Source organism: Manacus candei, unplaced genomic scaffold (assembly GCF_025592945.1).
Source record: "Manacus candei isolate 608988 ecotype Guabito, Panama unplaced genomic scaffold, ASM2559294v1 h1tg000057l, whole genome shotgun sequence".
Lineage (NCBI taxonomy): Eukaryota > Metazoa > Chordata > Aves > Passeriformes > Pipridae > Manacus > Manacus candei.
In genome coordinates, this window is record NW_026138105.1 from 10,729,955 (window position 1) to 10,742,467 (window position 12,513).

General features: G+C 39.5%; 1 protein-coding gene across 4 annotated transcripts in view; it reads right to left on the reverse strand.

Annotated features, from left to right (window-relative positions):
- Positions 1-350: 350 nt before the first annotated feature.
- The window catches only part of DIDO1 (death inducer-obliterator 1), a 52,104-nt gene continuing 39,941 nt past the window's right edge, over positions 351-12,513 (reverse strand). For 3 of the 4 annotated variants that reach the window (XM_051803121.1, XM_051803119.1, XM_051803120.1), the window contains exons 15-17: positions 11,605-11,694; positions 10,768-10,963; positions 351-5,439 (exon numbers count right to left, since the gene is read on the reverse strand). In XM_051803121.1, the coding sequence (XP_051659081.1) occupies positions 2,066-5,439; positions 10,768-10,963; positions 11,605-11,694 (3,660 nt within the window). In that variant the 3' untranslated portion in view covers positions 351-2,065. Of the gene's footprint in view, positions 5,440-9,030; positions 10,964-11,604; positions 11,695-12,513 lie in introns of those variants that run through there. The other variant, XM_051803122.1, reaches the window with a different exon arrangement.

The window sequence follows — 12,513 nt, forward strand, 5'->3', positions numbered from 1 at the left end:
TCAGCTTCAATACTTTATGAAAAAAAGTATGACCTGAATTAATTTTTTTTTATGTAAAATCTTCAAATCATAAGCTTCCTGACTCAAATTTAAAAAAAAAAAAAAATCAAAATAAATTAGGGAATGCTTTAGAACTGAGAGAAGAATCACAAGCACAGATTTTGGCCTGGTTTTTAGAGGGCCCACAATCCAACATTGGTTAGTAGTGATGTCCTGCAAAACATCCAAAACATCTCTCATTATACTATGAGGAAACAAGACCCATGTGCCACCAGTCTCTCATGGTTTGTTGAGATGTAGCAAGATATAGAAAATAATATACACATACATATTTAAGAAACGGACAACAGCTCTGTAGATGTTTATTCTACTTACAGTAACAAAAACCTGTGAACTCCCATATTTTAATGTACAGTGATATATTCTGCCATATAAAATACAATTTACAGAAATTTCTATCAAGGAAACCTAAACAAACACACTTACTTTTTGCATACTTTTATGTATGTCTTTAAATTAGAAACATCTCGTTAAGAAAAAAATCTTACACCGTAGTTGATGTTTGCATTTCATACCATTTCTTTGCATGTTACCGTTTTCCCTCGGGTTCAGAACACAGGTCATCTCAGCCAGCAAACCCTGGATGGACAAGGACCTCAAAGATGCACCAATGTGACTGTGGTGACAAACAAGCTACCTGTAATGTAATCCTCAAGATAAAAACTGTTTACAGGAATCTAATTTTACAGTTCCAAAACTATTTTATCAAAAAATGAAAATATTTACCCGACTGTTAATTTACACGGTCAAATAAATTAGCGGGGTTTCATTTCATACTTTAGAATTACATATTTGAGGACTACATGAAAAGTAGCATTTGGGCGTGAAAAATGTCCCTCTTCAATCACAACATGATGTACCACAATAATTTAAAGTTTAATGCAGCTGTATCTTTTTCAGTGGAGAGTTTTATATACACTGCCAGCCTAAGTACAGTCTAACAAAAGAACAGTAACATTCATTTTTCAAGAGCCCTTTTAGAATGAAAGAGTACTTCTAGAATGAAAAATTCAATGAAATTGGGACATTTCTTAAGTTCGTGGCAAAATTCTGCAAAACCAAAACAAAAGCAAAAAATGCTCTGCTAGATCAGTTCAACTGAAGTAAGAGATTCAGTGGCCTATTTAACCAAATTTTTTCCTTCCTTTAGTTTACCAATTTATTTGCAGTCTTCATCTTTTTCAAATAAATGCCAGATGCTTTTGTAAATTTTGCTGATTATAAAGGTGCTGCTCTTGTATGTTCTTTAATGACAGGCTTGTAAAAATGGGATATTTAAAACATCATGAAAAATAAACTAAGTACAACTTGTCTCTGCTGTACACCGAAGAGATGGATTCCCAAACCAAAAAACCTGTATATAAAAGGAAGATAGTGCACTTTAAGCTTATAACATTCCATTTTCAAATCCTCCATCAGTCACAAGTAATTAGTAACACTGTTCTTCTACAGTCCTTTCCTAAATAAACGACCCTTCTGTTGTAAAAGAAACACGACAGCAACATTTTTAAAGTGTGTGCTGTAGGAACAATTTTGACACCAAAATATCATGTAAATGGGATGTAAAGGTATGGCTCCTCAGGTGTGGATTAAATTCTCTTATAAAATTACAATTCAAGTTACTGGAAAACATAACTATAATCTTAAAAAGCAATATGCTCTTCTTAGACTTTTTCCATTTCTGTACTGTAAATGGAAACTTTAAGATAAAGATGCGAGTAGAAAAAAACAAAATTTCAGTACAGGTAACATTGTGAATTTTTATAAGAAAAACATTATGCACAAAATGCAGCAAGTGAAAGTCCAATATGTTCTTGCTTCTCATCTATCTGATTAATTTCATTCACAGTTGTTCAAAAATTGCTAACTTATCAGTCCATTGGGTAAGGCTAGTTTTACAACAGTATTTTTGGAAAGGTGAGAATATATACAGTATATACAGAAGATGTGCAGTCCTTGCTGTGTTGCAAAAGTGGGATATTTGTGGGAAATATCAGTCATAGTTCTATGATTGATTGCTGGAAGATGAAGCTTCAGTTTCCACCGCTTTCTGAGTTTCCTTCGGTGTTTCTGGCTTCGTCTCTTTACCAGTTTCCTTACTCTTACTCCTATCCTTGCGATCTTTCCCTCTTTCCCTGTCGCGATCTCGATCTCTCTCTCGGTCTCGTTCCTTCTCCCTGCTCCGATCCCGGTCCCTGTCTTTCTCTCTGTCACGATCCCTGTCTCTGCTTCTCGATCGCTCTCTGTCACGTCTTCTGTAGGAGTCTCTCTCTCTGGTTCTCGTCCTATCTCTGTCTCTGCTTCTTTCCCATTCCTTACCTCGCTCTGAATCCTTGTCTCTGTCTTTGTTTTGGCTCCTATCTCTGTTTTTATCCCATTCCTTGTCTCTGTGTCTCTCCCAGTCCCTGTCTCTGTTCCAGTTTCTGCCACGGTCTCTTTCCCAAGGTCTGCCGTGTTCTCGATCCCTTCGTCTGTCCTCGAAGGCTCTGCCTTGGCGATTGTCTGCTTGCTGGGGCTCTGGCTGATCTAAACCCTTGTCTTTATTTCCTCCCTCATATCTCTGTCTCCCTTCAAATGTCTGGCCTCTATATTCAGGATTTTTGCCTTCTCGGAAGTCAGATGTGGACCACTGTCCTTCTGACTCAGGTCCTTGTCCAGACATATTGGAAAGAGATGCAGATGGTCCAGCGTCCTCCCACATCTCTTTTCTGTGGGTTGGTGGATGGCTTGGAAGGTCCAGGAGTGGTCTTGGTGGTGGTTTCATACCTTGTGGTGACTGACCCTGGAAATGAAATCTAGAGGGGGGAGGTTCATCTTCCTCTGGAAACATTGCAGGTGGGGCTCCTCTTGGTCCCCCAAACTGATGTGGTGCTGGACCTCTCTGGTTGGAAAATCTGGGTGGTGGGCTCCCTCTCCGTTCTTCATATGGCTGTGGCAAAAGTCCCCTTGGACCAGGCATATGATTTGGAGCTGGACCCCTCTGCCCTTCAAATTGATTTGGGTGAGGCCCTCTTGGTCCCCCAAAATGACCTGGGGCTGGACCTCTTGGCCCTCCAAACTGAGGGCCTCCTCTCTGTCCTTTAAACTGAGCTGGTGGGGGTCGTCTTTGACCTCCAAAAGGAAAAGGTGAAGGTCCTCTGTTTCCCATAAATGGAGGGGAATCTGGTCCTTCGAACTGTCCTGGAGGTCCCATCATTTCATCATATTGGGAATCTGAGAATTCCCTTTGTTCCATGTGAGGTTCCCTGTGATCTTCAAAATGAGATGGTGACATTCCTCTTGGACCACCATGATAAGGGGCAGGGCCCCTATTATCACCAAAAAATGATGGTCCATGCTGTGCAGAAAATAAGGAAGGAAGGGGACCCTTTTGACCTCCAAATCTTCCAGATTGAGGTCCTCTTTGCCCATCATTATTTGGAAAACCGTGCTCTTCAGAGAACTGTGGTGCTGGTTCTCTAAAATTAGGTCCATGAGGCCCTCCAGGTGCATTGAGCATCAGTGGAGGCCCTCCTTTCTGCCCAGACAAAGAAAACGCCATGTTTTCCTCAAAGTGCTGTGGGGGAGGTCCACCCTCACCCTGAATTTGTGGGGGGTCAGTCTGTTCTACAAACTGATGAGGCTGAGGATTTCTTTGTTCATCATATTGCACTGATGAAAGACCTGTCTCTGGTTCAAAGTGACCAGGTGCCTTTTCCTGAGGAGGAAACATTGTATTTGAAAAGGATTCCATTCCCATTGCTTCCTTTGACTCATTTGACCAGGACACTTGATGCATGTCTTGCAGGGATGGGCTGTCATTTGATGTGGAGAAATTAGGCTGAAAAGATGTAGCTGGAGGTGTTGGAAGCAGCACTTTACGTATAGGTTTAGATCCAGAAGGTTCTCCAGCAGCTGTTTGATTCAGGTTTTCCAAAGTAACTTGAATGGTGTGTTCAAATTTGCTGTTAGCACTCTCCTTCTGGGACACTGCAGAAGCCTGTTCACTTGAAACCCAATTGTCAGCAGTAAAACCAGGCTGAGTAGCAGAAATTAAAGTATTATCTTCCTTACCAAGTGAAGTCTGCAAAGCATTTGGAAAACTTGCTGGAGCTACTTCTCTTGTGGATACCTCATTCTGTACCACCTGTGGCTTTATCCGAGAATCAACAGTGTCATTAGTCTCTGTCACCATCCTTCGAGCCTGGCGAGGATCTCTGTTCTGTCGTGGGTCACAGCCCTGGTTTAAAACTTGTGCTTGTTGATTTAAAGATGAAGGTAAATCTACTTTTTGTGTAGCCTGCTGGTCCTGATGGAATAATTCAGTCTTTATTAGGGAAGCTTTCGCTGGTGGTGGTGACATTAAAGCATCAGACACTGAAAAATGAGCCATTGAAACACCAACAGCTGCTCTTTGTTGCCTGAGGGCTTCTTCTTGTTCCTCTAGTTGTCTTTTCTGTTCTTCTATTTGTTTGTTTAACTCTTCCAACATTTTCTGCTGTTCTACCAAGGACGAGGCTGCAGATAAATCAGGCACATATGAAGCAGGTGTTTCTGAAGAACTGTTTTTAGTGTCTGTGTACATTTTGTTGGGTAAATCATCAACTGTAACTTTTGCTTCTTCCAAGATAGTTTCGTCCTCTGGATCATAGGCCTCATCCTCTAGTTCTGCTGCATTAGATGGCTTTTCCACGTTGTATTGCTTTTCGCTTTCACCAGTCTGCATCTCAAAGGCTTTTTCTGGGCCGTACTCTTCCTCAGGATCATATGGTCTGTCATCCTCCTCCTCTTCTATAGCTCTGTCCTTTGACATCTGCCCAAACTGCTGCACAATGGGATCTAACAGCGGAACCACTGACATTCCGCCATCAGCAGCAGCTTGGCCTTCCTGACTTGAAGACTGAACAGTTCCAGAATCCTTGGCAAGTGGCTCAAAAGTTTTCTTTTTCCCAAAGAGGGTCTGCAGGATGTGCTCGAGGGGCGTGGCAGTTTTGGAGGATGCCGAGTGCGTGGCAGTGCCACTGGCAGGAGCAGCAGTTGAAACCAGTGGGGTCACAGTCGCTGTGGGTCCACTCTTAATGGACGACAGGATTTTTAATACTGAAGGTGTCACTGCTGAGGTGTCTGGAATGGGTGGGGGTGGAGGTGGAGGTGGAGGAGGAGATCCAGGTGGTGTTGTACTCACAGACGAGTCTCCTGAATAAAGTGTGTATTTCGGAGCTTTCTTCTCTTGTGAAGCTGCAGCCCCTTTGGAGAACAGCGATGGTTCAGGCTCCTCATGGGCCTGAGTTCTGCTTCGCTTCTCCTCCATCTTTTCTGCCTCAATGCCAGTGGCAGGACGCTTCCCTTTCTGACAGATAACCAATCCAAGAATCAAATTTGGCCGAGATGACTCAAGACCTGAAAGGGAACATAAAGATTGCATATGTAAAAACCTGATTTTTAATGATGCTTTCAGTAAAAGCTTACTATGCTATATAGTGGCAGCTAAAAAAGTCATAAAAGTAACAGTTTTTCTAAATTCCATCAGATCACCTATTAGCAATTTTTCATTAGTCCACAAGCATATGCATTTATATTTCTATATATATATATGTTTGTATATAATAAGTTTAAATTCCTTCTTTGATATCTTTAATAAAAGATTGCAACATCAGGTATCATTGTTAAAAAGTATTCCTGCAAAAGTTCAAACAAAAGGAAGTTGTTATATTTTTGTACTTTTACATTGTTTCTGCTGTACAACTACCTCCACTTCTCCCCCTGAAAAGTCAAATATTTATGTTTAAATAGTTTGCAAATATGCTGTATACACAGGGATATTGAAAAGTGAAAAGACCTGGGTTAAACATTGCTGTTTGTGTTATAATCTGTGCTAAAAGTCCACATTGACACCAGTCTATAAATATTTTGTCTGTCTCCAGGTTAAACAAATACCAGTAATGGCTAAAAAGATAACATTAAACAAACTGTGCTTGGAAACAGAGTTAAAGCTGGTAACCTACTCCCAGCTTGTTGTTTTTTTTTTTCCCAGCTAGACATTATTTAAAAGGAGATGGAAGCAGGGAAACTCTGATTTACCAAACAAGCACAAGAGATGTGTTTGGTTGGGCAATTACTGGTGTGCAGGGGTGACGTGCCCTTGGAGCCTGCACTGCAGAACACAGAGTGATGTTAGGCCTTAATATCTGAGAAAAAACATGATGAGCAGAACTGGTCCTTTGTGAAGAGCTTCAAAATCAAAGCCCCGGAGAAGTAGATCAAGAAATGATAGGAAAGTTTCTGATAAAGAGGAAAAATGCAAAGGTCTGTAGGCTTGTTTCCTCTATTGCATTTCTTCCTCTTACATGCACAGTTCCCACTGGCTCTCGTGGCAGATAAACATGGCTAGAACAAAGGGCAGGGAGGGAATCCTTTAACATAAAGTGGTGGCAAATGTAGAAAATCTGTACAAAGAGAGGCCTTTTTAACTTCTGGATTTAATGGCCTTTAGAAGGTCCTCATTTGAGGGCCACTGTCTTTCCCCCATATGTGCCATTAGTTATTACTTGCATCCAGCAAGGAAGTGGTAATACAGAAACACAAAATAACCTGTGAAATAAGAGATAATATTCACTGTGGTTAAATTACCAGGTGAGGGCTCTGACCTACACTGACCCTTCTATTCAAGATCCCAGAAGTAAGAGGTTGTTATAAAAATGTTCCTTGTTCTTATTAAGCCAACTGCTCACTGAGGAATAATTTTAAAATATCTAATTATTAGCACTGAAAACTTTTTGATACCAACGCAAAACCCCGAGCCCCACAGGAGCAGATACATTCCTTTAGCAAAACACATCACACATACGTTACTTTGCTGAACCAACTCAAAGTTTTACGGGGACTCTTAAATTTACCATCTAATGAGAAAACTACATCAGCTGTTTAGCTAAATTTCTGTTCACGTTAATGAATAGTGACTCCCCAGTTGGTGGGTGTTGACCAGTGCAGAGTATCTCACAAACTGGTGTTCACCCAAAAACTCCCAGTAGGCATTTGCTGTCCTGCCATTGTTAATGTTTTGGTTATTGACTTTCATGCAGAGACCTGTGATTTATGCAATTAGTTACAATGAATCTCAAACACTGAATAACCGAAATAAACAGCTTCTAAAAATCCATCAGGCAGGATATCTCATAAACAGCAATTACCAAGAAATCAGGTTTGAATCCCTGTAACAAACAGAGATCACGTCACTAATAAAACAGGGTAAAATTTTAATATGCTTTCAAGGCAATAAATTTCAGGAGTAAGTTAATACCATTAGTTACAAATTATTCTGTTTAGAATTTAGTCATCATAGAATAAATGCATTAAAATTTTACATTTTGATATGGGAATTTTACACAAATATAGAAGTTTTGCCTAACCTGGCACCTACATTCACTCAGTTCAAAGAGATCAAACACTAAATGCTTCTTGGAATGGAAACATGCAGCCAGAGTAGTTTTCAAAGGTCAGCCCCCTTCTTTCTCAATATCCATAAATAGGTTAAGTGCCTAATTTTAGGAACAACAAGATGTTGGCTGCAGTCTGCCACTATTGCTCAATGACACATTCTAAAAGTGCTGCAAGCTGTGCTGGCAGAGTTAGAAGCTTTCAGTGCTAAATTATTTATAACAGTTATTATCCTATTATGCATTTGAAGTCCCCATGGTGGTTTTATTGAGTTACACCCTGTAACTAAAGCCATTAAAACAGGATATACTAAATATTAGTACTGGATTAATATTTGGTTTTCTTAGCCTTAAATGCATTTTTTTTTCAATATATCAATTTTGCCATATTTATGTGTATATTGGCTACATCTTTCCCTGTCACCAGCAGCTGGTAAGAAGTGACCTGCACTGTTAAAGACACACCCTCACTTCTGCCCACCCATGACAGACCCTCGGGAATGGACTTAAGCACACCTGTGGTGAGTTTTAAACTGAAGAGACCCATACAAGACATTGTATTTTATCTGTGCCATTTAAATCATTTGTCCCAATTAATCACGGGAGCAAGGGACAACTGTCATCAAATTAGTGCCCCCTCAACCCAGGGCTCCAGATCACTGCCAGCACTGACACTGCTCCACGTTCACGTCCCTTTGCTGAGTGGCACTGGCTGGCACAGAAAACCGGGTTTGTAACGCCACGTTCTTCTACTGCTGCTGCTTTTCCTAACGAGACCTGCTGAGATGAAGACACCAAACTCCATTCACAGTTCAGTTAAAATTTTGGTCCTTTGGTTGCAATTTTTAAGAGCACTGCAAACAGCATGAGGAGATTTCACGCCTTTGTACTTTATGAAAAAACACAGTTCCTACTGTAAACTGCCCAAAAGATGTATCAGCATTTGTGGAATCCTTTGCTGATAAATGGCTCTTGTAGTAAAATTCCTCTTTTTTAACTATGTAAGGTAGTTGTTACATTCCCAACATTGCCACTAAATCCCTCAGTAAAACACTATTAGTAATTAAGTTTGATTATACTGTTTTTTACAAATGAAAATGCTAAATAAAGTGTGTATGTGAAACAGAGAAGTGAATTCACATACAGTAAACCACTGCAAAAAGACAGTGCAGAAGAGCCCATGATACATAAAATCTGGTAATAAATATCTGAGATTAATTAAATATAAATGAGGATAACCTTCCATTTTTCTCTGTTTTTCAGCCACCCATGTCAAAGTTTTCTGCAGATCTTCTAGGTACTAGTGCAGTTCAGAAGTCCTCAGTTGTGTTCCAAATCCAGTCCATTAGAAAACAGGAGAAATTCCTAATCCATACTGGAACTGGCTGATAAAGCTGGAATATCTTCTAACTAGGATTTCTGGAGTGGCAGGGTTTGACTGTCCTCTCCCTCCTCCTCCCCCCTCAGCTCATATTTATCAAACCTTCTAAAGGCAATGCTTTTCCTTGCTAAGCTCTACTGGAAGGCACACGATTAAATTTAAGGAGACAATGACCACGTTCCACAAAATATTTTTATTGATTGTCAAAGAAAGAAAAAACAGTGAATTCCATCAGATGTCATTAAAAAGTGTGGATTACATGCTGTGGTTTTCAAACATACACAAACCCAGATGAACAGCTTACCTGCTTCTTTTGACCTGGTTTTAAAACACGAACACAACTTGGCCCAACTGTGAGGTAAAGGCAGCCAAGGGAGTTCCCAACAAGTGTGAACTGATGTCAGAACTCTAAGTGGGTCTTCTGTGAAACTGTTCCATCTCATGTCCTGCCTGCCCTTGAAACCCTGTTTCTGCTGCTAGCATTTAATCCATTTGGCCTACAAATACCTATGTCAATTTGAAAACCTGACTCATAAGAAACTTGGCAAAACCAGGCTGACATTACAAATTCCTCTACTAAGAGTAAAGTTTGGCTACATTTGCCAACCTCCAGTCTAAGGTAAAGAGTTTCATTTGAAATGAAAACTATAATGGAGAAGTAAAAGAAGTGTAAAAAGGAAAGCTGATATTTTCACAGGAATGCAAGAGGCAACAATCAGGAAAATGTCTCCCTAAAGCAGGTTATTTACCAGACCAGCTGACCTTTACAGCTGATTCAATGCCAGTCCCACCCTTGTACTACTGCCCAGAAAGGAGGGTATTTCTTTTGTTCTGCCTGGAAAAATCAGTCTGTTAAGACTCTACCTACAACCTTGTGCCAAGGTGTTCTGCACTTGGTGTTTTCACTTCTTGGCTATGAAATGGGAGTAACAGTTTTTGCCTACCTTTCAAGAATTCTGTGAGTCACAGACTATGAGGTGCTGAGATTTGACAATTCTGGCTATATTGCTATAATTTAGACAGCAATAATCCTGCCTTTTTAGCTATTGCCTAAAAACAACCACCTAGACTGTGCACTGCTCAAGGATGGATAAAACAGACTGGGAGTGTATGAGAAAGATCTTGTTTGAGGATGCAGAGTAAGTGCCCTTGGCCATTTTATGGAGGAAGGGAAAGCACTTAACTCATGTTTCACTTGTTGTAAATCATGAAAACCTGTTCCAGCCCCTGTTTCTACAGCATATAATCTCTGAGAATGCTTTATTGAGTTTAGTGCTACACTTGTATTTGAGTAGAGGACACAGCTTTCCAGAAAGATCAGCTCCTGTATGTTGGTTGTTTCATACCCACCGTTTAGTGCCACCCATTGCCACGACAATGGAGTTCTACCTTCACTGGAACCTGCAGCTCTTCAGCTTGTCAACCTGGCATTTTCTAGAATCCCTCAGATCCTTATTTGGAAATTAAACATATGGACCTCCTCCATCCTTGGATGAAGATGACTTCAAATTTTGTAGGAGAAGGGTGTTTCATGGTTGAATTCATTCTCAGTTCTTCTGTCACCATGTTCACCAAACATTACTACAGGTAATTTTATCCAAAAATATATCTGTCTATCTCAACTGCTGTCTGCCACCTACTAATCCTAAGAAATGGGAGTTTTTTAGTGTTTTGGGGTTTTTTTTAATGTAGTGGCTGTTCCATATCCTTGATTTTACAGGTAAACTCATTCTCCCAACAGCCTACGGGCATCTTGTTGGATTTCCAGTTTCTCCTATTTATGTAGTTTAAAATTGGTTTTATATAAAAAAATTTAAATAATGTTTACATTAAATATTCAACAACTTGTCTCAGATTGCCTTTTGGTTTTTGATTTTACCTAGCATTTAACCTCCCCTGTTTTGTGCTTACCTGGTCCCTCAAAGGGCAAGAGTTTGGAAGGAATTGGGTCCTTAGAACTCAGGGGGATCAGGTAGAGATCCTTGACATGTCTGTTGTTATTAGCTACAACACCAAAACGACCACGACTGCTAAAATAGGAGTAGAGAGAGATATAGGCAACCTCTTCTTCTTCTGTTGCAGGATGGAAGCGAATCAAACACAATTCCTGGAATACAAAAGCAAAGTAGAAAAAACTCAACCTGCAACATATCAGCAAATAAAATGGTAAAGGGCAAATTCCAGGGGTAAAAATGAACTGTACATTTATCACTCCAATTCTGCCTTCAGGGTAACACACTGGCTTTAAGAGTCTACTGCTGTTCAATTTGTAACATTAAAACAGAATTAGGTGTCATTTTCAGAAACACAAATTACTTGTGTATCTTACATCAAACTAAACAGCCTGAGGCTCAAATAAAAAAGAAATGGAAAATTCTTAGTTTCATGATTATCTCTATACACTGTGCATCACTTTTTCACTTCTGAAGCAATTTTAATATTAAAATCTATTACGTACATTAAATGATAACTACCTTTCCTTTAAGATTTCAATTTCAATCTTCACTATTTCAAATAATAAATAGTATGAAGATTTGACTACTGTGCAGGAGAGAGAGAATAAGAAGATTTGCAGCTCAATTAACACATTTCTTCAATAAATCAAAAATTTAAAAGAAGTGGTTTTGGTAGTTTTCCAGGTGTGATCTATGTCAGTATTTGCTGTTTACTACTCTATATTATAAAAAGCTGTCCTTTTACATTGCTGTATATTTCTTCTGGGTTTTGCAAAGGATTTTAAATGAATACCTTAGAGAGTGAAGATTTGAGTTTGCCAACATAATCCCAGACCGTCTTCGGTGAGATCCTCCCGCCAATATGAATTGTATCTGGTAAATCCTAAACAAGAAGCATTGCATGGTAATATGAGAAAAACCACAAATGAAAATCAAAAAAAAGCAGTGCAGGTTGCCCCATCTCAGTAGCCCAGTGGATAATGCACAATTATATTTAGTAACTTTTAGAACATAATTTTCTGATTTCAGACAGGCTGTTCCTAAATTGAGGTGTTTAATTAGAATTCTAGTGAGCTTCCTGTCATGAGGACAGTGAGACTCATTTCAGCAAAAGCAATACCTAAAAGAACCACCAACCCTACTAATAAACTCCTAAAACACAAATTTGTGTTTGAAACTTCATAACAGTCACATAAAATGCCCTTCAGAGAAAAAGGAGAAAGAAAAAGAAAAGCTCACTTATTTCAGTGTAAACCTTTCTACTGCCTCATTATTTGAACGTACATCCTCCCAGAACCATATCATCCAATTGGTTTTATTTGAAAACTAGTAAAAGGGATATTTGTCATAAACAGCCAAACATAATTTTCTAACAGATCCCATCAGTGACCCATCTAGTGTGAGAATAGAACAAGGCATCCACTTCAAAGCACTGTCTCGAAAACAACGAAGCTGAAATAAAGCCATTATTCCATGTTAGATCCTAACATGCTGGAAGATGTTAGACTTCTTCACAGATGTGTGAGGAATTTTTAAAAGGCTGTGTTTTTTTCCTCAGCTACTTTTCCTATTACTGAAGGGATGTCATTTATAACTGCTACAGTTCTAATATAACTCTATAAACACACAGTGCCCCCAACCTTTCCAGCACCAGGAACTGCAGCACAGATCCACTGCAAACACACACACACATCAGTGCTAA